Genomic DNA, 26,111 nt, shown 5'->3' with positions numbered 1-26,111 from the left:
TGGTAGATGTAGAGAAAGAAGCATTAACACTTATAGAATATTCTTGCACCTTCAAAAAAAGTCACAGCATGTTATTTGTCTTCATCTCACGCAAACTTGGGTACCACCAGAAGTCACAAAACAATAGATAGGCCTCAAGTACATGTTATTAATTTGTGAAAAATCCCTGACATTAGATTTCACATATATATGGTCCCTAAAGATGTACTTCGATACTGACCTATTATCATAAAAGGGCTACGAAATTAGGGAATTATGACAGGACCAAGAGCCCTTAAAAGCAAGAAAAAATTATGACCTTTATATACCATTACAAAAATGCAAATTGCTTTTAGCGTATGAGAGGCCCAAAAAGAAAGACAATTTTCCCTTTGACATTTGCTTAGTGCATTCCATTATAACAAAGGTCATTTGCATTTAGGATTTTAATAGAAATAAGCATCCGCGTCACTTTATTTTAGAAACTTCATTTATCAGCTTAAGAAGAAACCACACTTATCTGATTAGATAAACTTATAAAATGCTAAGCAACTGAAATGTAAGTTTGTTACAGACCTTACATTATTACATTGTCAATATGGCACAGAATAAGACGAGTTCATGCTAATATTAAGAGTTTTGAGCTACTGCACTAAGTACAATACATTTGACCATGCACGTGTCCTTTCTCTATTTCTATTCATTTCTAGAAAGAGGTCCATAAATCCAGGAGAATTTTAGCTCCTTTGGTATTTGTCGAAAGCATGGTTTCAAATACATTGACCCCTCACAGGTCTAACTCAGCATCCATAATCAACAATGCAGTCTTAAACATTGATCACGTACTGAATAAATTTGGATTAATGAAATTGAAAATGATACAGTTGAAGGAAAGTGTAAACATATCATAATAGTTGCCTTAGTAAATAATCTAACAGATTGCGATGGTATAGATGAAAAGAAATCATTTATCAGATATTTGACCTTGTATAATTCATTTAAAATAAGCTATTGATTAAGAGCTTCGGGTCTTCTTACATGATTACCAATATTTTTTAGTGAATGATTTCTGGCCTGCCTGGAGCTCTGCTCTTGAGTAGAGCTGAAAACAGATCACTTTCTTTCTATTGCAGGTGCTCACCTCAAGCAGAATTGCAAAACAATGAGATGAAAACAAAACAAACTTAATAGAGCAAGCTTATTTTGTTTCCATCATCTCTTCTTCCACATTAGATTTGCCAAATGTGTCATGTGAAACAAAATCTTCAAGGTCAATCTCTTGGTCTTGACTCTCAAGGTCTTTGGTGACTTTCTTTTCTTGAGAAGCATCCGGTTCTCTATTGGTTTCAGATATATTATCATCAGCAACAGTGTCATTTTCCTGCACCGTATTAGTGACAACGGGTGGTTTCTCTTGTGTCTTTTCTGACAAAGCAAGTCTTGGAGACCATTCAAGCACATCATCAATGATATTGGAAACCTGTTTTTGGTACCTGCATATCGAAAAATAAACAGTTATTATTCCAACCATTGAAGTAGTGAGAATACTGTTGTGAGACGTAATTAAGTGGAAAAAAAGCAACCTGGCACGTGCAGCCTCATCAGGTGCATGTCGTATAGAGACCCACAGGATCAGAAATATGATGCAAGCGAAGGCAAGCCTTGCAGTCCATTTTGGTGCTGCCTCCTCATCTTTACTTGGCTGCGGCCAAAATCGGAATAATTCTGAAAATGTTGCTTCCTCAGCAAGAATGTTGGGAAAAAACCAAAATCGTTTTCCTAGAAGAACCCAAAGGATGCCAAAAATGACCCAACGTACTGCACCAAGAAAGTGTGCGGATTAGAAAGATATAAACATAGCATTAAGAAACAAACAAACGGCTTAAAAATTTCATCAAGTTAACTATTCATTGGTGTTTTATCTCAAGCTCTTTAATGATCAGAACTTCCTCTAAGATAACCATATAAATCCCACATAGGACAAAAAACAAAAAGTAGCCCATTTCATATAACGAAAAGGCAATAGAAAAATGTTTTGAGGCTAGCTACAGCTTATACTAGGATTGGAAAACTTAAACAAACCATTAGTTTTCTTCCTACTGCCTTTCAAGTATTATTCCAATTTCTAAAATGCAGCTGCCAGTGTAGTATTTGTAAATCTTTCCACCATACTATTATAAGCTACCATATATTCTTAAATGTTGCCTTAAAGCTGTCTTTCAGAAACCCTCCATATACTGTATCTTAATCTTTAATATTAACATGCCTTCATCTAGTCGGACGGAAGTAAAAGGCTGCTATCAGCAGAATAGCTGATAGCTTTTGGTTTGTATCTTTCAAGACAATTCAAACCATAACAATATGCCAAGTAAAACCTTTCTTCAAACTATAGGGCGAAGCTCAAACTAACCTTAGATCCTAAGCTATAGACAATATTAATATTACTGGCACTATGCATAATTTCTCTTGGGACTTTGCAATAGTGCAACAAATAAAATAAACTTCTACCCTATCTTTTTGTCTAAGGTAGAGCAAAATACCTGAAACAGTTCTTTCTCACAAACAAGATTTTATGGATTTCACGACTTAAATCAAGCAATTGAATCTAACACCACAACAGCTACTTATCAGCTAAAAACAGAAACTAATAAATGGATGCACACAAAGATTTCAAAAAACAACAAACAATTCCAAGGATAAAACCACAAGTTGCAAATAAAGCTGCAACCTAAGATAAATAGTATCAATAGAAAGCTTTATTTTACTAGCTAATTTCAATCTAAACCTTCAAATCTAATGTAGAACTATGTTGCAAAATTTGGTAGGAAACCCCTCTATACCAATATAGGTCCAATTTGGGGTTGGGACTGCTCTAGGTTTGCCCAGAATTTACCTTGGGCACCCCAAGTTCCCTGTGGGTCCTCCCCAACATGCCCAATGCTGTCCCTTGGGTTCCAAATGAACCAAAGCAAACCCACACGCTGCCCATCTAAAAAAAATTTAAAACAAAAAGTTTTTTTTATACTAAAAAAGATCCTAAATACCTAATTTTACCCTAAAGTGAGGGTTCTTAACCTCTTTTGCCTCATTTCATAAACATGATTAAAAGCAAAACAGCATTTTTTCTTGCAAGCTGCCATTATTGTTTTTTGAAGGTTGCTACATTTTTTGAGAATCAAAGGTGGAGGTTATGGGAGAAAAAAACTTACACCACCACAAAAGAAAAAACTACGAACTAAGATCTATTTATCAAAGGTGCATGAATCTTGTAATTTCTTTCAAGTTTTCAAGAATTCAAAAATATTTAATTTTTTTTTTTAAATTTTGGATTTTTTTGAACCTTTTATACATAATATAAGGCTTATGATGTCATTTTTCTTAAGTTGTAGGGTTGTAAATTTACAATATCTTTTTGTTTTGATATGTTCATACAAGTTCTAGTTAAATTGCCCCACATGTAGAAAGCTCATTTAAATTTGATACAGCGTCATATCTTTGTAAACATACAACAATGCTAGAACAACTTCCTAGTAGGGAGGTTATCATTGGCATTGCAGCCACGTGCAGATGAGTATAAAAGCTCACATGGTTGAGTGAAAACTCAAGTGTAAATACTGTCTTGAGAATAAAAATACTGCATGAAAAAAAGATTTCCAAAGCAACAAATAATAGGATACATGAAAGTATAGGAAAATGCCAACATGATAAGTGGTAGATCAAAGGAAAGAGTACATCCTCTTTCCAAGAAATGATCATAGAAACTTTTACTGGCTTAAAACAATTGGCTGGCCCACATCCTTTTATGCCACCATCTTCTAGTGAAGAGAATAACCCCTTTCTCGTGAAAGTTGAGGTTGCAGATGATTGCTCATTGCATTTATGACAACAAGCTTCCTTTCAAGCTTGTTGAATCACCATATTGTCAAAATATGGTGACAACAATTGCCAATGCACTTGTTGATTGCATTTGTCCTAGATATGAAAAAGTGTGCACCACCTTATTGGCCAACAAGAAGGCGATTGCCAATGCACTTATTGAGAGCAATAAAGGATATATTGCCATTTAAATAAGAGCATCCATTCTTGATGGATGGAAAAATTACAAAAATAGACCACTAATCAATGTCATTGCAGTGTCCTCTAAAGGGGCAATGTTTTTTAAGATAGTAAATTGTGAGGAGCAAACTAAGAATGTAACTTTTATTGTAACCATCATATGATCCATTGGGATGGTTGGGCTCCAAAGATGTTGTCCATGTCATAACAAACAATACTAAAAACATTAAGGAAGCTAGTTCAATAGTTGAAGATGCATATGGGTTTAAACACCATGTGTTATCCAAATACTCGACATTGCAAAAGATTGGTACAAAGTTCAAGTGGGTCAAAGAAATCTACATGGAGGTCGAGGAGATTCAAATGTTTGTGACAAATCATCATACATCACAAGCCAACTTCAGGACCATTTCCAACTTGGAGTTGTCGAAGGTATTTTTATGTTTTAGTATATTTTCTATTTTTTTTAATTTTTTATGTCATCTACTTTTTAATATTTTAATTGGTTCATTTTTTTACATCATATTGGGTTATTGAGACTCAATTTGCATCACATAATCATCTTGAGAAAGTTTGTGAAGATGCAAGAGGCATTGAGCACTATGTTCACCAACACTTTTTGGAGTATATGGAGTCAATCAAATACAAAGAGAGTCTAAGAAGTCAAAGCATTGATCCTAGATGATGAGTGATGGTCTCATGTAGAATATATTTAGAGTTTTACTAAGCCCATCATTAGTATGAGTAACTATGTTGATACAAATCACCCATATTTTGGTGAAACTTATGATGGCATGGACTCCATAGCTGACAAAATAAGAACCATAACAGAAGCCAAGGAGCATGACCACATGGAAACACTTTTCAAAAGGGTGCAAAAGATTAACTTTGACTGTTGGAACAAGATGACCACACCCTTGCATCTCCTAGCATTAGCTTTGTCTCTAAAATATTAAAGTTCAATGATACTTTCTCTACCTAGGAGGGTGGCACCATATAGAAATGAAAAGGTTGCTGCTAGGTACAAGACTACACTCAAAATATCCCCAACGTAGATGTATAAAGTGTTCTCTTCAATGAATTTGGCCACTTCACATTTTCAAAGAATCATGATGTTTGTGCACTTCAAGACAAGTACAAGAACGACACTCCTGAATGGTGGAACATGATGGCCAAGGCTTTATTTACTTGTAGCCTCTTGTAATAAAAATTTTGTCAAGTGTGCATCTTTTTTATTTTTTAACTTTCTAAATCACTGTTGCTGCTGGATATTATAATTTATGTTTTGTAATTGTAAATGTTGCATGCAAATTCAGTTCTTAAGCTGAGTGGAATTGAAGTGCATAATCTTTATCCACTCAGTTAAGCACAAACAATTAGGTGCAAAAAGAGCTGAGGATTTGATCTGTGTGCACTTCACTCGTGTATTATATCACATAAGAGATCTAATTACAATTAAGGGGGTGACTAGGAATTGAGATCTAGCTCTTGAGTGTGCTGACCTAAGCGCTACAATTGCATAACTTGTCGAAGTCCCTATAGATGAGGTAACTTCTACATATTATATAGCTATGGGAGTGGCATTGGAGTTGATTATGATTCAAATGAAATTGAACTAAATGTTAACTTTGATGCTCTCAATGAAAAACAATGTGAAAATTATTGAATATTGATTTTAATTTTCATTTTGTATTTACATTTGATAAGTCACTAAATCATCATTTGTAAATTTATGAGTATTTCTTTTTTTGCAAATTATGAGGTATTGAAATAATTCATTTATTGGCTATATATATATATATATATATATATATATATATATATACCCATACCTAAGGGGAAATAAATGATAACAACGTATTTGAACCTGATCCCCATACTAAGTCTAACAAATAATCATAACACATAAATATAAGATTCGTTCACTTGAACAATAATCTCAGCCACATTTGGAAAAATCAGACTCAGCAATAACTCGACATGCCCAAAAATCTGGTAAAAACTCTGGGAAAAGCTTGGTAATAACTCAGCAAACATATCAATAATTTAAAAATACGTAATTTTTTAAAAGATTCTTCAAAAACACACATACATATATTGAATTTGTAGAACATAAATTGATTTCCATCATATATAAATCAAAATTTGAGTTTAATGAAAAGAACACAAAATACTAAGGGGGGGAGGGTGGTGAGTCAGTAGTTTAAATCCTTTTTAAAAACAAGAAACCATATAAAACATGGAGAGAACAACCATCAAGATGCAAACACAGAATTTCACATGGAAAACCCTTTTGGGTAAAAAACCACGACATACAATAGCTTTCATTAACAAAAATTGGGCACCAACCCAGATTACACAAGTGAGCACCAACTCTCCTCAAAGCACACACTACAATGATGGAGCACCTACTCCATCAAAATGAGGCACCAACCTCAAATCTCTGATTTTTTATGTTTCTCTTCTTCAATTCATAGAACTCTCCTCTACAACCTGTCATCAACATCGTGTTTATAATCTTTTTAATCTGCTCCTTTACCTCTCGGTCCTTTTAATGCTATAGGCAATGTATTTTGCACTCCTATGTTATGACTTAGAACCTCCGCACACAATATCCAAGGCATTGTGTTCCTTTTTAAAACAGTAGTCCTAAACACACGACCTGTACATCCAGACTCAAGGCAGCTAATAACATTATCTTATATGCACTATTTTTATCTCCACATGACCCAAATATATTAACCACAATATAAAAAATAATGCTTGAAACTTGAATGTATTTAAAACAGTCGCAGTCGACAGAAAGTTCTTTAAAAACGCTACAGCACAATCCCCTTTTTACTCCTGACATATAATCTATTACCCGCAAAACCTTTTTATATCACCACTATGTTCCACAAAATAGTCAATGTTATATGCTTGTTCTAATCGCGCTATCTCCGACGTAAAAGCTTACCTTTGTTAATTAACATTACAAAATATGCTGCACAGCAATCATTCAATATCCACGCACGCTGCTACTCGCGAAAGGTATTTATGTGTATATGCAGTCGTATTACCGGTTGATTGCTATATTCATTAACTTTTTACCAACATTGCTAAGTAAAAGTTGTAAGTCAGACAAAGGTATTAGTTACCAACTCTGCTCGGAAGCAATAAACAAGGATACCTATTGCATACAGCAATGGCCTAGCATGTCCCCATACTCCATGACTCAACTCAGTCAGTTTCTTATTCAACAAAGAATGCCAAAATAATCATTTCTTTTTCAGGCTCAAAAGGGCTATGCCACTTCAAAAATTGTTACAATACCCTTGCGTGTAGAATTAATTAGCACTTCCCTATTTAAGGGCTAGGCACAACTCAAATATAAGCCATAACGACTCCTATTGATAACCACCGCATGATTGAAATCATCCCAAAATAAAATAAGTGCATTTGATAACCATTAAGCACCACGAACAGAGACCACAGATTTGAAAATTTTATGGATGATGTGTCACATTGAAGTAGACAAGCTGGAAGGTGAAGTGGACAAGCAGCCAGCTCAAGCTGACACCCAAGTAGCAACCAAGCAACCAAGCAATTGATGGAGATCTAATGAATAATCAGCAGCTTGATAAGCATCTCAATACAATTCTTTTCAGAAAGCCAAACATAGTTTGCTATTACTTTGAGTAATCCTCCAAAAATGGACAACCTTAAATTTCATCTTTTGACTTCAACAACAAAATATCCAACATTATGCATGGCATAGACCAAAAAATAAGTTTTGTGCATTGTGACCCATTTACTAGAGCACCTTGACTTATTAATTTTCATTATAAGCGATATTTTCATTGTGTATGGAATTATTTGATGATTTATCAAAATTTTACAGTATATTTTTTTAGTTAGTTTTCATTTAACCATATTTTATAACCAGTTATTTAGAAGGTTCCATTTCTCATGACCATAAATAATCTACTTAATACTCATTACAACGAAATGAAATTCAAATACTATATATATATAATTGAACTCAAAAAAAAAACCATGATAAGATATTAAGAGTATTGTTTGATTTAACACTCACTACATTTAAATGATATTCCAATATTCTTTTAAAATAGAATACAATTCAAATTAAAATAATATTAAACATAGTGTTCCACGGCCGTTGGGGACAGGGAGACGCGGGGACGCGGGGACGGGGAGACGCGGGACGGGGGGACGCGAGATGGGGGGACGCGAGACCTGGGGGGGAAAACACGTTTCCGTGGAACACTGATGATAAGAATATTATTTAATTGAATGCTCACTAGATTTAAAAAATATTCTGGTATTGTTCAAAAATAGAATATATTTCAACTAAATTTTTAAAAAACTATAAAACATGATAGGAATATAATTTAGTTTAAATTCAATACGATATAATAAAAAATAATTCAATTCAAAAAAATATAAACATAACAAGAATATAGTTTGATTTAAATTAATAAAATCAAAAACTCTCATCACAATGCAATTGAAATATATACATTTTCCTTTTGGTGCATTGATTGAATAATCCACATAATTTTGTAGACATAAATTTGTATAGTTGATGAAGGAGTCGTAGGCAATGAGGTGTTTTCACTTGACACAATCCAGATAGCACACCATTGTGCCCTAAGTTGTTGTAGTTCCTCAACTACATCTCGAAGATGCTTGGAATCAATTAAAACTTCTTAATATTTGCCCAAAAAGGGTTTCTATGGATTTCAATGACTTTTAACAGTTTTAATAGGGAAAAATGTGCATTTTTAATGATTGTTAGAGAAAAAATCACTCCAAGTTTTCATCAAACCCAGCAACGAGTTTTTGGGTGAGTTACAGCCAAATCTAGCTCATGAGCACTCAAGTTTTTAAACACTAATCTCAACAATATAAGGAGAGCTTCAACTATCATTGAGAAATATTTGCTCCAAGCATTTATATATAAGGTTATGAAACTGAAGTTTTGGGATATAAGATAATAATAAATTCCTCCCAAAAATCAATTTTTTTAAAGAAATATGCCTAAAGCTTGTTTGCCCTCTCGGGTAAACGGTTAAATGCAGAAAGTAAATGCACAGAACATAATGGAAATATATTAAATAACCAGCCTCTATATTAATTCCACAGTCCATGTACAATAAGTGCTTATAACATTACATCTGACACGACTAACATGATCCTACTTCGAAGAAAAGGTACACAATATATAATACCCGAAGGGGTGCGACACAACCGTCGCGACTCCAACTACCTACCTGTCGGCTAACTAACTGACCGCCGTAACTCATTATTACCGACGACAACATAAACATAATATAACAACATAACATAATGATTATTCCCGGCAACATCATCCCCCCCAAGAAAAGAAGTCGACTCCGACGATTTAATACAAAATAGAGATGAACGGCAGGAACTACTGACGCCAGTCGGGCCCGGATCTTATACACTTGCTGCGTCCTCGCCTGAAAACCCTTTTCTGCTACCATCCGATGCTCAAGTGCGGATTTCACCAATATTGCTTCCTTTGCCATCACAGTCCTCCTGTGCCTAACCCAAACTTGGCTGCAAAACACGTTTTTTCAGTCTCAGCTTCCACCAACTGCTACTCAAATGATACTGTCTCCCTAGCCAATTTGTCCTCGATAGCCACCCGTGCTGCTCTCTCGGCATCCAACTCCTGGGTACGCTAAACTAAGTCTCACGCGACTATTGCCTCCAACCTGGTGGTCAGCTCCTCCCAAGCCCTCTGTGCATCCACCAAGGCAACCTCACGTCCAGCCGAGACATACTCCGAGTTCCTCAAAGCGTACCAGTCATGCCTGGAGGTGGCCACAATCCGCTGGCACAAATGCTAGGAGACACCTCAAATCCTCCATCACACTCCCCAAAGGCTAAAAAATGAACTGAATAACTCCCTGGTGTCATACAACTGCGCGGACCTGCAATGCCTTCCCTCAAACTCTGTTTGTTCCCAACCTCCAAATCCGTCTCCCTCTACGGCTTATGGCTTCCCCGCCAATGCTTAGCTGCAGGCTTCTTTCTCATAGTACGAACAACCACAACACTTCCCATGGTATTCTGTAGCTCAAAAATAAACTGGGGGTCTGGGGGCAACGCCCCCAGCGGGGTCGAGGGGCAGCGCCCCTCACGGGGTCCATGGCGCACAGCATATCAGTGATATTTTAAGATGCCAAAAACCCTTCTTTTCCACTCTGAATTTCCAGTGTCCTGGCTTCAAACTCCAGCAAATCATTTTAAATCTGGTCGTCATCGTTTTTTGTTTTTTTTTTGGCACTGTAATGTCACCGATGGCACCCCGGCCATACAACCTCCCTATACGGTCAACAACACACTGGCACCTCCGATCGTGCGGCCACCTTCCCGTGTCGTCAACACCCCTCCACCGTACGACGGACCACTGACTACAGAGCGACTGCGTGGTTGTGCGTCTTAATCTTTGCGTGTGTTTTTGGCCTTTCCGCACGACGATGGTTACCACCGTCGGTGGTGTCCACCATACGGTGGTCCCACCGTCGATGTTACCACCGCACGGTGGTCACCGTCGGTGTCACCACCGCACGGTGGTCGCCGTCGGTGTCACCACCGCACGGTGGTCACCACCGCCGATGGCCCACCGCACGGTGATCACCGTCGGTGGTCCACCGTACAGTGGTCACCATCGATGTCGCCACCGCCGGTGGTCCCACCGTGGCGCTTTCTTTTCTTTTCTCTCTTTTTTTTTTCTTTATAACTTTTTCAGCCGTACGGATCCATACGGTCATATGGTACTCTCTTTATTTTAATTTTTAATTTTTTTCGATTTCTTAATTTAGTTGTCCAGAGAGTCTTCGGCTCAGGTCCCCTATCTCTGGGATCGCCCTTCATCCTTCTCGGTTTGCCTCGCCCGAGAGTCTCCCGTTTTGGTCCTGTCCCTGGCGAGTCGCCTATCCGGCCTCTCGGGTCCCCTTCCATCCTCTCGGGTCCCCCTTCGGGCTCTCGGGTGTCCATCCGGCCTCTCGGGTCCCCTGCACGCTTCGCGTGGTAGGGTTTCAATTTGGGCCCGTTGGTGGCCAATCTATTTTCAATAGCCATCCGAAGACCTGGAACCACAATTTCTACAGCGACGACAGTCTCCTTCCTGTACATAAGAAGAAGAAGGATAATAAAGATTTTGAAGGCTGCGGCCTTCCACACAGGGTTCCAATCGTTGCCGACAATCTTCGGATTATTTACGTCGCCAGGGTTTGGGGCGTCTCCCTTCCAATATTCTCTATATTCCGGCAGGTACACCTCTGTTGGTTGCTCTGGTTCCTCTACTTCGAGCCTGTAGCTTTGGAACATTTCGTAATCCTCCATTTGCCAGTGGAAGAGCCCGTTAAGTGAGCATACCTCATCTTCAGAACATCCCTCCAATTCGAGCACCCCTTCACTGTTCGGCTCCATCGCGTTCTTGCCCTTGCTTTCATCGGGACCCCCTTCCCCTTTATTAGAGTCCTCTGAGTCCGAGTCGGAAGAGGCGAGCTCTTCGCCGACATCTTGGGTGTGTAGGTCAATGGTATATTTCCGCCCTCCCTTCTCCATGGAAAGTGTATTTTTCTTCCAGTTGTGGTTTACCCTCGCGTTGATCAACCACACTCTCCCCAGGATGGCGTCATAGCCTTTCTTCTTCGAGGGAATAACCACGAAATCTAACAAGAATGGTTGTGTACCAATTGTCACTTGCTGGGCCATCAACAGGCCGAGTGGCTTAATTCCGTGTTGGTCCGCTCCCACCAGGTTGAATGTGGGTGGCCATAGGGTGGGCTTCCCCAACCGCTTCCATGTTTCTTCTGGTAGTACATTCACCCCAGATCCCCCGTCCACAATGGTGTCCTTCAGAATGGTCCCACGGATACCCATTTCTACCACAGTTGGGTGTCTACCACTGCTCAAGGCTAGTAACATCGGGTCAGTCGAAGGGCTGACGGAAACCTCCACCTGTGGTGTACTCTTCGAAGCGGTGGTGGGAACCCCTACCTGTGGTGCACTCGACGATGCGGTGGCGGGAACCCCTACCTGTGGTGCACTCGACGATGCGGTGGCGGGAACTCCTACCTGTGGTGTACTCGATAATGCGGTGCTTTGCACATTGATGAGGATGGCAGTCCTCAATTGTGGCATAGAGTCTAGAAGGTCTTTTACCTTTATCGGCACCTCTATCTGCAAGATTTGCCCAATGATGTTATTTTCCGCTTCCGTACGGGATGATGTACTCGCCACCTCGTTGTCCTGTCATTCGGTCGTCATCTCACGTTCAATATTGGCCTTTGCCTCCCGTAATCTCTCCTCCGTACGGGGGTCGGGATAAGTGGCTTTTTTCGTCTGGGCGTGGGTGATCGCCAGTACTTCTTTCTCACCAGTCTTCTTAGCCCGCTCAATGTTGAGGAGATTAACCCCTGCCTGCGGGCAATTTGCGTCCTCATGGTCGCCTGGCCCACACCAACGACAGAGGTGCTGAGGGGTGGCTTCCTTCGTGCAATCACGGGCCCTACATTGGATAATTGGCCGGCCCTTGGCGTCATACTGGATACGGCTTCCGTTATTGTTATTGTTGCTATTCCTTCCGTCGCCGCGTCTGTTGTCCCGGTATCCTCCAGATGATGCCGTTGTGTTAGTATGTTGGCCGGTACCCGTTGGTGCGGATGTTGTGGCCTGCTCCGTGAACAGCACCTGGTTCATTTGCGTACTTCGGGTTTTCATGTTGTATGGGCACTCCTTGGTGGAGTGTCCCATCACTTGGCAAATCTCGCAGAATGCCTTCTTTTGGCAAGTACCCTTTGTGTGCCCTTCCTCTTTGCACTCAGTGCACCATATGTCCCCTTCGTTCCGACTAGTGCTTCTCATTATTTTGAATTCTTTTCTCATTCGCTCCATGTCTTTCTGGAGCGCTTGCACCCGTTTGCCAGCCTCGTCATCGCTGCTTCTTTCCTGTGAAGAGTCATCATCCTCGGATGAAGATTTATTACTTTTCTTCTTCTTTGATGTTTTGTGTTCGCCTCCAGGTCCATCGCCCTATTATAAGCGTCGTCATATGACGTCAGGGGTACAATTTTCATCTTCCTCCGTAGGGAGGATTTCAACCCTTCAACGAACCATCGTTTCTTCAATCCATCTGCGGGTTGGCTTTCCATTTTACCCAAGAGTTCTTTCAGCCTCCGACTGTATGCCCGTACCGTCTCCCTGGTACCTTGTTTGGTACTGTATATCTCCGTTACAATTTCATTGTCATCACGGAGCAACCGAAACTCCCCCGTGAATTCCTTCTTTAGATTGGCCCACGTGGCCACTTTTTGCTTGTCCACATCGGAGTACCAATCTATAGCAACTCCTCGTAACGTGGCTGGGAACTGCTATACCCAGTCATCCTGGTCTGTTACTCCGTTGGCGGACCAAATGGTTTCACATGTACGGCAGTGCCGTAAGGGGTCTTCCTTGCCCTCCCCTGTGAACTTTGGCAATTTTTGTTTACTAGCCATCCCACCGCTGGGTCTCGCTCCTCTAATTCCTTGTGTGCTTGTACCTGGCGATCCTCCGCCTCCTGCAACTGAACCTCCACTCGTGGGTCCTCCGGAAAAAGTTGCTGACACCGAACCAAACAAATTGCCTCCCGTACAGTACCCTTGTGCTCCCTCGGCACCTTCGATCGTACCGTCACCTTCCGTTGTCTCCCTCCGGTTGTCCTCTGAAATGGACAAATTCTTTAGCAAGTCTCTGGTAGCGTCAATCAGGTTTAGACTTTGCCTTGTTTGTTCCACCAACTCTTTGCGGCTTCTTACCCTACGGTGGTATTCTGGCGAACTGTAGAGTTCTCCTTCGGCACCCTCCGTGACTCCTTCTGGCAGCCCTACAACAGTGTAGACAGTGTAGTTCTCTCCGTCTGTCTTTGCCTCCGCAACCTCCGTGACACCTCCTGGGTTCCCTTCGGGCAACCCCTCAGCTGGTCGTCCCTCGACAAGCTGCCTTAGCCTACGCCTTCGTTCTATCTATTGTCTAAGATTCAACGCAGTTTGTGCCACTTCCCATTCGTCACTCTGTATCTTTTTATTTTTGTCCTTATTTAGTCTATTGGGCATAAGTCACTTCCATACACAACAAACACACGCCATGTACACAAAAAAACTTTATTATTTTTATTTTTATTTTGCCTTTCGGCCACAATTTATATCAGCAGTGTGTCGGGATTATTACAAGGTTCAATTTCCTCCTGGCCTGGCGCCATCTTGTTCTGTTTCCCGTCGGCTGTTCTCTTCGTAGCATTGCAGGATTTGTTGTCGTCGCTCTTCCTGGGCAATCTCCTCCAGGCGGGCCTGTTGTGCCAGCGATGCCCGTGCAAGCAACCGAGGGAGGTGGTTCATCAACCGGTTTACTGCCGGGCTAACCTCCAGCGCTGTCCACACGGCACTTGGTGGGATTTCTGCCTCCGCCGCTTCTCGTCGAACGTATGTCTGAATGGCTACCTGGAGCAAAATTGAAAATTCTCGCGTTGCCGTGTCTTCTCCTGTGTAAATATTTGTCCGCGCGTCGTCGGCCTCCGGGTTTACTTCACCAACGGGTACGCCCATTGTGTCTGTGCGCCATCCGTGTCTTCCGTTCCCGAGTTCATCTAGGCAACGGCGCCAAATGTTTGCCCTCTCGGGTAAACGGTTAAATGCAGAAAGTAAATGCACAGAACATAATGGAAATATATTAAATAACCAGCCTCTATATTAATTCCACAGTCCATGTACAATAAGTGCTTATAACATTACATCTGACACGGCTAACATGATCCTACTTCGAAGAAAAGGTACACAATATATAATACCCGAAGGGGTGCAACACAACCGTCGCGACTCCAACTACCTACCTGTCGGCTAACTAACTGACCACCGTAACTCATTATTACCGACGACAACATAAACATAATATAACAACATAACATAATGATTATTCCCGGCAACAAAGCTATATGGATAAACCAAGAAAGAAATAACTCAAAAGCATAAAACTATTCTAAACAAATTTGAAATAAAAGTGAGCTAAAAATAAGATCTCTAATATCAATGCAAAAATAGACCCCCTACTAAAAGCAACCACCAAAAATAGCAAGCCTAACAAACAGATCTTATTAGTGATGGATTGAAACTCTTTGCTCTAAAATATGTCAAATCATTTTAAGGAACTTGAAACACTAATAATCCATTGATAACCACACCAAGCAATCTTGGTGACTTGAATCTAATGCCTTACTTGAACACTGTTCAAAATTAGCATTCTAAGGCCACTCTTGTGATAATTACAACCATTGCAAAGTAAAAACATATGATTACAGCTCTAAACAAGCTGAAAAAGAACATCAAATTAGGATGTAACTCTGAAAATCCTCAAAAGCCACTAACAATCTACTGCAATACTTGTGAATAAAGGTCTATGCTGAGACCTTCCTACGCAATCTTTGAAAAATCATTACAAACCATGGGAACCACCTATTGAAAATTTGAAATAACTTTGTGAACAAATCTTGCATCTTCAAGACAGTACTACACCCCTGAGCACATAACAACTGAAAATGAGTTTTCAAGATAACAAAACCTTAACTCAAAACTTGATGTAATTGGCAATAAATGGTGCAAATAAAAGCACAAAAAATAGCAATGAATATAGATGCAACCAACTGTTCCTTTTGTAGATGAACTAACCTACCCCTAAGCATTCAAAATTTGAAAAAATGATTCAAAGAAGAGATGAGTCAAGAAATTTTTTAAATCCTACAAGTCCTTGTCCTCATCCTCGCCTTTCCCACCAAGGACATCATCATGAGAGAGATGCCTATGTTAACACATCTCCTCCTAGGGTGGGTTATGTAATAGAAACCACAAAATGAAGACTAATAATTTCCAAGACCGTCCCCCTCAAATTATCATAGTAAGTATTTAAAGAGCACACAAAAAATATTGAGAGGGGGGGTGGGGGGTGAATTAGTATTTTAAACTTTTAAAAACATGAAACCTCATTAAACATAGAGAGAGCAAACATCAAGATGCCAAAACCGGGTTTTGCATGGAAAACCCTTTTGGGTAAAAAACCACTATACACAATCGCTTTCATTAACAAAATGGGCACCAACCCAACATACAAAAGTGAGCACCAACTCACTGAGAGCACCTACTCCCCTTGAAGAACCAACTTCAATTAGCTGAAGCATTTACTCCAGTCCTTTTTATACTCAAAAATTACTAAAACTTTTAAAAGATCTTCACAAAAACTCTATCATATCCACGAATGCAGCTCCATTAAGTATTTCTCATACATAGAATCCACACCCTCCTTATTTTCACCACTTCACTAGCTCAGATGTCTTTCACAGAGCACATACATCAGCAGTCTTTCACAGAGCACATACATCTGCACCGGATTGAAGAAGCTTTCAACATCAAACCAACTTCTTAATCGATGCAGCAGCCATTAAACAAAATCATCAAAATACAATCAGCTCACAGAAATTCTAAACAGCTTGCATCCACAATAAGGGTAAAGAATGATCAAGCATAGTTAATGATGGTCTGCAAGGCAAAGTCTCCCGTAGTGATATTTCCGGTAGTGATATTTCCAGACACCTGCTTCAAGATATATTTTGCTTCAGCGTTAGGAGTTGCTTCAACAAAACAACTCGGCATCAATCTTCTTTCAACTTCAAGCTTCTCACACAGAGCAACACCATTCCATGAATTGTAGAGCATCAACTAATATTTGCAGCAACCAAAAAAAGTAAATCGGCCCTTTTATTAACATTTGCGATATTTTTCAAAGCCACAACTCAACAACGTTAAGATGCACCAAATATAGAGAAATCTCCGCTCAGAAAGAATCACGACTCCTTTTTGAAAAACAACCCACAATCTCCACTATGTTCGCATTCTACTACTTTCAACATACTCGATCTGCTATACACAACCTGCCTATATGTTCTGCACCTTGTCTATAAATAGCATTGTTCTTACGTTATTAACTCATATGGTGTTAAATACTACGCACACCGTTCTCAACTCCACTCAACCATAGGTAGCACGATGTTTTTATTTAAAAATTGAAAACCGCATCCTTTTAGAAAAAGCTTGGTAGTCGACATAATGTTCAATTCCCATAATGATATCGTATTCATTATCACGCAACTTTAGTTTTCAACGTTTTCTGACTACAACAGATTAGATTCCAAAAATAACATTTATATAACACCCTTATACACAATAATAGAGTCAACTCTTCCACTATCGCAATTGAAAATTCCACATATGACGTGTGACAAGGACAAGCAGCCAACTCAAACTAACAACCAAATAGCTCAACCAGACAACCAAATAGCTCAACCAGACAGCCAAGTAGCTCAACAAGACAACCAAATAGCTCAAGCACACAACCAAGTAACTCAACCAAGTAACCAAGCAGCTCAAGCACACAACCAAGTAGCCAAGTAGCTCAAACAAGTAATTACTAGACAACCTTGCTCATCATCCTTTGACATCAATGACAAAATATCCAGCAGTATCAATATGTGCTTGTTCAACCATAGGTCCAACTAGATCGTCAACTATTGATGGACCCTAGATATAATTTGAATGTCACATATGTTGGTGCTCTAGGCTAACTTCTTGCAGTTCTACAAACTCATTCGAAGAAATTCTAAAGGACACATCAAGCACACATCAATCAAAGGTTTATCAACACATTACAAGTGGATTTAGGCCAATAAACAACAATGAATACAATCCTTTTTCATTTTAGGCTCTATAAACCTAGAAGGGCGTTCCTTTAAGGTCCTATAGCACGATTAAAGAAAATATTTTTAAAATGATCCAGACAAAGACTAAACTCATTTAACATAGAAATACCCCAAAATTTGTCATTGATTATGTTATACACTACAGTTTTTGTAACTCATTAACATTAAAAGTTGCTCCTTACAATGCAACACAAAATTGAATAGATGTGTAGTAACACTACTCTTCGAATTAGAAGGGGAAACTCCCTATAAAAAAATTAACCAGCTATAAAAAATATATACTTGCAATTTACAATCTTTATGATGGTTTTATGGGGATTTCATTTTAATGAATAAATAAACTTTAAATGTGTATTTGTTTAAAAGGTTGAGACAATCATTCAACAAGCAAAGGATTTTATCTGAAAATAAATCCTAAGATAGGACACTTATGCTATACAACTAGAAATAAAGACTAAACAATGCAGGTATAGCATAAGGACTAAATAGGCTAAAACACACACAAAATATGTTATAAGTTAAACATGACAATTGCATTCAAAACTACAACTATCAACCTAACATCTACTACAAAGTTTTGATTTATAAAAACACAATAACACAAGGCGAAAAGCACTTCAAAAGCAATTTAGAAGTGAAATAGGCATACAAAATTCTATTGAATGATGAATTCTAGATTTAGCAACAACACTGAATACTCAATATACAGCAACTTAAACATCATGTAGGAGTGAGATTATCATTAGGAATTAAGGAAAAATTTGCACTTATTTACAAATGAATGAAAACAAATGAAGGAGAAGGAAAGTATCTACTACTTCTACCCTAAATAACTTGATTGCATGAATGCAAGCTTTATTACAAATTAATCCTATCCACTAATTCTAATTCTAAGACATGTTGTCAATTCAACTGACAATTGGAATTATTACAATTTATCCTTTAGAAGTCACATCTCTAGCATGGCAAGAGATCTAAAAAAAGGTGACTCCTGAAAAAGGCTCCTCATACTGAAAATAGAGACAATTAAAAATATCTTGGGTTATAAATAGCTCTGGCTAAAAATAACAAAACCCAAAATATGTTCCTTTATTTGAAAAAAGTGAATGCTAAAAATAGCACGAATTAAAATCGACTTATGAATAGAATGCTTACGATGATTTTGATGAATCTTTTCCCCTATTTTGATCATGGTCAATATTTTAATACAAACTAAAACTTTTGATCAACCAAACACTCAAAGTTGAGTATTCTGCCATACCAACTTCATACTTGAAAGACGACATATTTACTATTTTGGAGGATCTTTTTACCAAGATCATCACCAAAAAGTGTGCCTCAATATCAACACTTCTTATTTTATTTTTTTATATCACTACAATTGTTGCCAAAAAGTGTGCCTCAATATCGAAACTTTTTTTCGAGAAACCTTTACCATGGCCACCACCAAAAAGTGCATCTCAATATGAACATTTTCTTTTCTTTTCTAAGAAGATCTTTTTGCTACAGTTAACACCAAAAATGTGCTATATAAAAATTTAACTCAAGTGCACTTTTTGAAAGATGGCAAACACTTACAAAAAGTACATTTCATAATTTTTAAATGCCTTGTGCTAAACCACCAATGTTAGAAAGGTGCACCTTTTTCTTTGCTTACTATATCGTCCAGAATGTATATTATTCTCCATCGTGATTCCCTTTGTGCTGATTGGTATCAGTTTTCTTTTAGATGATTTCCTTGTGAAGTGTCAATCTTCAAATGCTGATTTGTATTATTCATTTTACTATTTTCCTAATTTGTCTTGATGCTGGTGTCAAACTTTCAAAACCATTTGTTTTTCTTTTTGGATGTTGATGTCAACCTTAAAGCTAGCCACTAATCTAGAATTAGGATAAAGATTTTCCAAAAGTGGTGATTGATTTCTTATTTTTCCTTTCTTTTCTAACTATTCCATTCCCTTCCAATATATTTGTCCCACATCCTAGTCACCATTTGTCAAGACTATACCACCACGGACAATCTGTAATCATTTGTTAATTCGAAAATTGGACTTTGAGATGACAACATGCAATCCGACCAAAAATGACTATTTCTAACCTTGACTTTGTAATGTCCCCTTCTAGGATTACCCTAGATTTTGCCCTAGAATCACCAATTAAGTAAATAAGGGATTTAGTATATTTAATGAATGCAAAATTACCAACTTTGAATCTTGATTTGGATACTGCAACCAAGTTAGTTATCATTTCTAATATAATTGATGATGATTGTCTAATATTCATGAAAGATAGCTAAACATATAATCAATAATATTATGAGGAGAATCCTAATCCTTACTTCACCATTACAAATTACATGATGTGCATGTGGGATTCAATCAAAGACTTTCCCTAACAGCCAATCCACACTATGGAATACCTTAGGAAATCATGGAATGAACACCCAATCATTCAGCCTCTTGTCCGCACCTAGGGGTTGGCATACTTGATGGGGGACTCAATTGTGCTGCCTCCTTATCATGTATTTCATCCTTCATACATAATGGGAAGGTTGATTTCTACAATAATCAACCATCGTAGAGATTGGAGAGGAAATCACCAAAGGGTGCCCAGAAATCTTCCTATCTAAGCCCAAGAGCGGACACTCACCCTCTTGGCCCTAAGTGGTAGGCACATTGGAGATCCATCATGGGGTGGTCTACTTAGATGGTGATCTCGTATCTTCTCCCCTTCCTTGCATTTCCTTTTCTTCTCTCCATGATTGCTTGCTGGTTATAATATATAAATATTTTAGGATATGTATTTCACATTATTATCTATGCCTATCACATAATAAATTACATGCTAGATGATATGTTCATAATGCATACACTAAGCATAAATCCCATGCACACCACAAAGGTGAATAATAGTGCTATTATCTGCTCTATATAGTCAGCCTTGATTTGATCGATATACGCCTGATTGATGTTTGTATTTATTGCTTGATATGTTTTTCTGATCTGGTTAGGTGAATGCAGGTTGCAAATTACAACGATGCCTATCCTTGATCGATGTCTTTCTTTGACTGCTTGGTTGATCCTTTATACCCCCCCATCGGTGGTGGAGGGTCATGATCTTCCCCACTGTCACAACTGCTCCTTGGAAGAGGTGTCTTTCTTGCTGACCAATGCCTTAAATCTGTATTTAGCCTTTAATGATGCCTCTTAACCAGTCCCTTTTTGGGAGGTTCGTTTATTTATTCCAATGACCCGACTTCTCCTTAATTAATCAGTTGTCTATTAGGTGAGACCATTTCTATTGAATGATATACTAAAATGTCTCATCAATGATTATATTCTTACAAGCATCTCACTGATTGCTAGATACAATCGGCGTGCAACAATTTGACTTGCTGAAGATAGATGGCTGATGTAATGTAACCATGTTGGAGAATTTGTGAAGTCTTATATATGACAATTTCTTGCCTAAGGTTTAAGACTTTATTCGGTGTTTGGTCTAATGTCATGGCAGGGGCATGACAGACTTGACACAAATGATTGAATTTTGACAATGAATGAGTCTCACATAACACAATCATAGAGTTTCAGATTGGGTACAACAAAGCTTTGCAACCTCAGATACAGGGCAGCAAAAAGCAAACAGGAACCAACAGTGGCCTAACTATAAAATATTTTCGATTTTCTTCAGGACTCCCCATGACAAATCTGCAAGCTGGTAAGGATTAACTTTATGGTTAAAGCTACGGACAAGTTAGAGAATTTGTTTTGATCAGTTCCATCCAAGGATTGATGCCTTGATACAATTGGCAACACAGTCAAATCTCAAAGAAAATGCTAACAAAAAGAGAAATACATTACCCAATTTAGTTAGATGAAAAGCTATTTAATGATGAACTAGAATGAATTTAGAAATCCCAGTAGTGTAGCTGCATTGTCATTCAAGAATAAAATTAAATAATATAGACATTTATATAGTAAAGAAGTTCTTAATTATTCACACGTTATCCAAAAGTATCCTGTATATTATATATGAAAAGATATTGCATCCACCTGTAATCAGTTTGAAGACTTTCAAACACAATAACAAACCAACAATTGTAGCCTCAGACAATAATTAACTCCTAAGATATTATCTTATTCAGAGAAATCCTTACTGATGAGAGGTCTCACTATTGGCACACTTCACAGGATTTCTCACTCTATTCACATTTAAATTTTAGAATAAGAAATACAACTTTGACTCCAAAAAACAACCTAGACAAAAAAATACTTGAGACAAAAATGAGAAAAAGATCATTAACCCAAGAAAATGACCTTAATTTATAGCAAGAAGGCAAAACTCACCTGTTTGGATGATTAACACTTGTCCCTTTTGCATTACATCACAGGTGTGATGATTATTCTCCTGTTACATTATTTACCTCCAAAAATACTACAACCAACAATAAGAGACTTATCTTTCCTATTAACAACATAATGTGGGAAAGGTGGCAAGCAAGGCACATCCATCATTTCATGAACTACCTTTAGTACAACGTGGAAAGCCTCAATACAAAAGAAGATATCATGCAATGTGGATAGCCAGGCTAACACATGCTCTACATCTAAAAATCCACAAGTCCTCTGCTAATAATTTCAACTGAAGGAATGACATTTTCTTTCACAACAAAGCTCAATTCTTCCAATATCTCTCTTAAATCTGTACACACAGACTTAGTTTTCCCTGCAAGCTCTTTTCTCATAATCCATGCTTAATCCAACATTTTTTCCTTCTAGGTTGAAACTGAATAACTTCCATGCAAGAACCCCTGTTGATACATCTGCATGCATCTAATCCGTACTGACTTAATGCCACCTATAACCCACCTAATTGTCCTTCACTTCTCCAGTAGACTTATGTCCAACATTCTCCAATACCATAGTTGCTGACAACACACAAGAAAATACTATTTACATTTCTACATAGGCGTGCATAAATTAGATGGCCCATTCACTTGGCACTTGAATCAGTGGCTCAGATGTAACATTCACCTCAAATAGATATAAGAATTAAACAATAAGGGGATCTTCACTGCCGTAAGTTTTGTCTAATGATTCACAATCTATCTTTGTAAGTAAATTGGTCATCACTATCTTCTGAGCATTTGCCAAAGTAATAATCAATCTAGCATCAATAAAGCTCAGGTATCCTTTATGAATAGACCAATGCACATTTCTAGTGTCAAAATTGCCTCAAAAACTATGTGGAAATGCTAAAATGTTGGGTTTATCATCTTGTAGAGGATTAGAGAATGCATAGATAAGAGCCTTAAACTCACCCTTCCAAGCATCTTTTAAGCCTACCATCTTTATCTCTTGGATGAGACAATTTTTAGTCCAACAAAACCTGAAAACCTGTAGCCTTTTTGCTTAGACCTTAACCCACATGGCTTCTCCCATACAGCTACAAAACTCATCCATTGCTACAGTCCTAGCACTGCCTGGCACTTGCAGTCTTTTGGTGCTAAGGTAAATCATCCTTACTTTATTAGTTGCTATGCTAATCATCTCTCTTTCATCCCTTGCATAATATTCTCTGTTGTCCTATGTTTTTCAACTCCCTTTTAGACATTATCAAAAACCTCCCACAATTGGTCACAACTCTTGAAAAGGAATTGGATAAAGGTATATGGTCCTTTAGATTAGATCTTTTATTTGAACCCTCAATCCCTTGACGATTGAATCCCCTTCAGCCTTTTCACTCATATCTTCATTTAGTGGCCTTTCAATTCTTTTATCCTTTTTTTCATCTCCTCTTCTCTCTCAAAGGATATTGATGCAGCTTGAAACCAGTGTTCCATGGAAACGCGCTCCATCCCCCCCAGGCCCAAGTCCCTCCGTCCCCGAAACCCGTCCCCGAAGCCCGTCCCCGCGTCTCCCCGTCCCCAACGGCCATGGAACACTGCTTGAAACATAGAAATTTGGAGAGGAAGGATCATTTCTTTGGTTCTGGTTTGCTGCTTAGTGTGATTTTGATCAGACAATGTTAATGCATTAGTAGCTTCTGCAAGATAAGACTCTCCTAACCTATTAATCTCCTTTGTTCTGTTTTGATTATGCTATCTGATTTATGCTTTCTGAACTGAATATGTTTATCGGATTACAACATTGATCATGATTATGATATTGACATTGATAAAAGAAAGGATTAGATCGACGACTTGCTTAACATAGTTAAGCGTCGATCTAATGCTATCGGGCTAGTAACCCAATAGCACATTAATGTCGATCCATAAATGGATCAGCATTAATATGCTATCGGGGTATTAACCCGATAGCATATAGAATGTTGTTGTTATCAAGTTTAGTTCATAAACCTGTTCGGGCCATTAACAAAGCATCTTAACTAAACACCGCTTCGAACAAGAGTTTAATTATTAATGTTAGTTACCAAACATAACATAGATCGGGATGTGCACTATGAAGAGGCACCGATCAATGGGTGCCTTGATCAGTCATGTCTAAATGACATGACCGGTCAAGACATCCATTGACCGGTCCTCTAAACATATAAAGCCCGATATGAATCATTTGGAGAAGACATAGAAAACATAAATGATCTCTCTCCTTCAGCCTGCAAACGAAACAATAAAATATTAGACAATATTATCACATATATATAATAGTTCTTTTATTGCAATTGAATATAACTTTACAGCTGGGTGTTATGTGTTGTGCTGTTGAATTTTATAAGAAAATAGGAGAAAGAGTATTATTGTTTTGGTCTGCTGCAAGCGTACATTCAATGATACATCTACTTCTAGAAGGTACAGAGGTGTTGTGTAATTTTGGATTGGGATTAAAGTTCTGATAAGTATTTTGAGTTCATGTGTATTTTCTGAGTTGGTGCTCTCTGGCAATTGGTGTTCTTTTTGTAATCAGGGTTGGTGCCCATTTATGTTAATGAAAGCTATTTGATGCTGTGGTTTTTACTTGAAAGGGTTTTCCACGAGAAATCTTTGTGTTCATGTCTTAATGGTTGTTCTCTCTATGCTTTATATGGTTTCATGAATTTATAGTTTTGAAAAGTTCTGAATTACTGATTCCCCCCCCCAGCCACTTCTCAGTATTTCCTGTGTGCTTCTCAGCAGGCACTCTCCAAGAAAGTTGGAGTTTCCAAAAGTGTTGGAATGGACTGAAAAGGGACATTACAATATGCCAAAGATGAAAATTATTTGGAAAATGTATTAGCTTGCACCCTGTGGCACTCGTATGTTACTTTCTAAGGATCTATAGATCCTACTAGCTAGCAATTTATTGTTTATGGATCTTCCAAAGCTGTTAATCTTTTCAAATGAGAAATCTCAGAATGTTCTTCATGAAGAATTTCAATTATGTCAAGTTATTTGACCAAATATTTGAATTTGAAAAGGAATCAAGACATACCTAGATTGTGATGCAGCCATACCATTGATTCAAAAATTTTGAGAAGCATTAATGCAGTCCAGTAAAAACAAAATCTGAGTTCTTTTTCCTTATTAAGTGTTCTAGCAAAGCTGATTGAATTAAGGACATCTAAATCTTTAATGGCTAGAATTTGATTTCCTGCTTAGTGGTGTGCACGTATTTTCCTGGGTAAGTTCTGAAGCTTCTCTGTAGCGTTCCATATTTTTGTTCTAAATTACAATTGGCAATATAATTATAGAAAAGAAAAGAGTAGGAAGCATTGGAAATTTATAGGAATTTTTTTTGCATTTAGTCTTGTTTTGTGTATGCAATTGCTGCATTAGTTGGGTAGTGTTCCAAGTGTACTTCTAATAAACCCTAGAAAACCCTACTAAATTATAAATTTCAAATGGCTTTGCCTAGAAAAGTCCTTAGTCAGAAAACAACTTTTTCCTTCCTTTGGGCCTGCAGTAAATATAAAAAATCCACAAATAGGGAAGAAATGTATATGAAAGTATTTTAGGACGTTCAGAGAAACATTAGAAATTATAGGCTAACATCTTCCTGAAGGCATCTCTTTCATAAATAGTGGCAATAGAGAGAATCTCACATCTCAGAATGGAACACATTGACCTTGGACTTGGGCAAGGTGGTTGTGCCCAACAACTGTTTCCCTGCCTTTGAAAATGTAGAATGGGCTGCAAAATACAATATTGAAGCAACCAGAGAAACGAAAGCAGCTAACAAGCATTTAATTTTTCAAGCTGAACAAAAAGACCATTATGAAGCTATTTAGATTGAGGCCAGAGTCTGACATAGCATCACAGTTG

General features: G+C 38.2%; 1 protein-coding gene across 1 annotated transcript in view; it reads right to left on the bottom strand.

Moving 5' to 3' along the window:
• Positions 1-696: 696 nt before the first annotated feature.
• LOC131049220 (uncharacterized) overlaps positions 697-26,111 on the bottom strand; it is a 79,635-nt gene continuing 54,220 nt past the window's right edge. The window contains exons 4-5 of the mRNA XM_057983263.2: positions 1,563-1,797; positions 697-1,472 (exon numbers count right to left, since the gene is read on the bottom strand). Coding sequence (XP_057839246.1) covers positions 1,178-1,472; positions 1,563-1,797 — 530 coding nt within the window. The 3' untranslated portion in view covers positions 697-1,177. The remainder of the gene's footprint in view (positions 1,473-1,562; positions 1,798-26,111) is intronic.

The sequence above is a fragment of the Cryptomeria japonica genome, chromosome 11, assembly GCF_030272615.1.
Source record: "Cryptomeria japonica chromosome 11, Sugi_1.0, whole genome shotgun sequence".
Lineage (NCBI taxonomy): Eukaryota > Viridiplantae > Streptophyta > Pinopsida > Cupressales > Cupressaceae > Cryptomeria > Cryptomeria japonica.
This window is presented reverse-complemented; position numbering and strand designations above follow the sequence as displayed.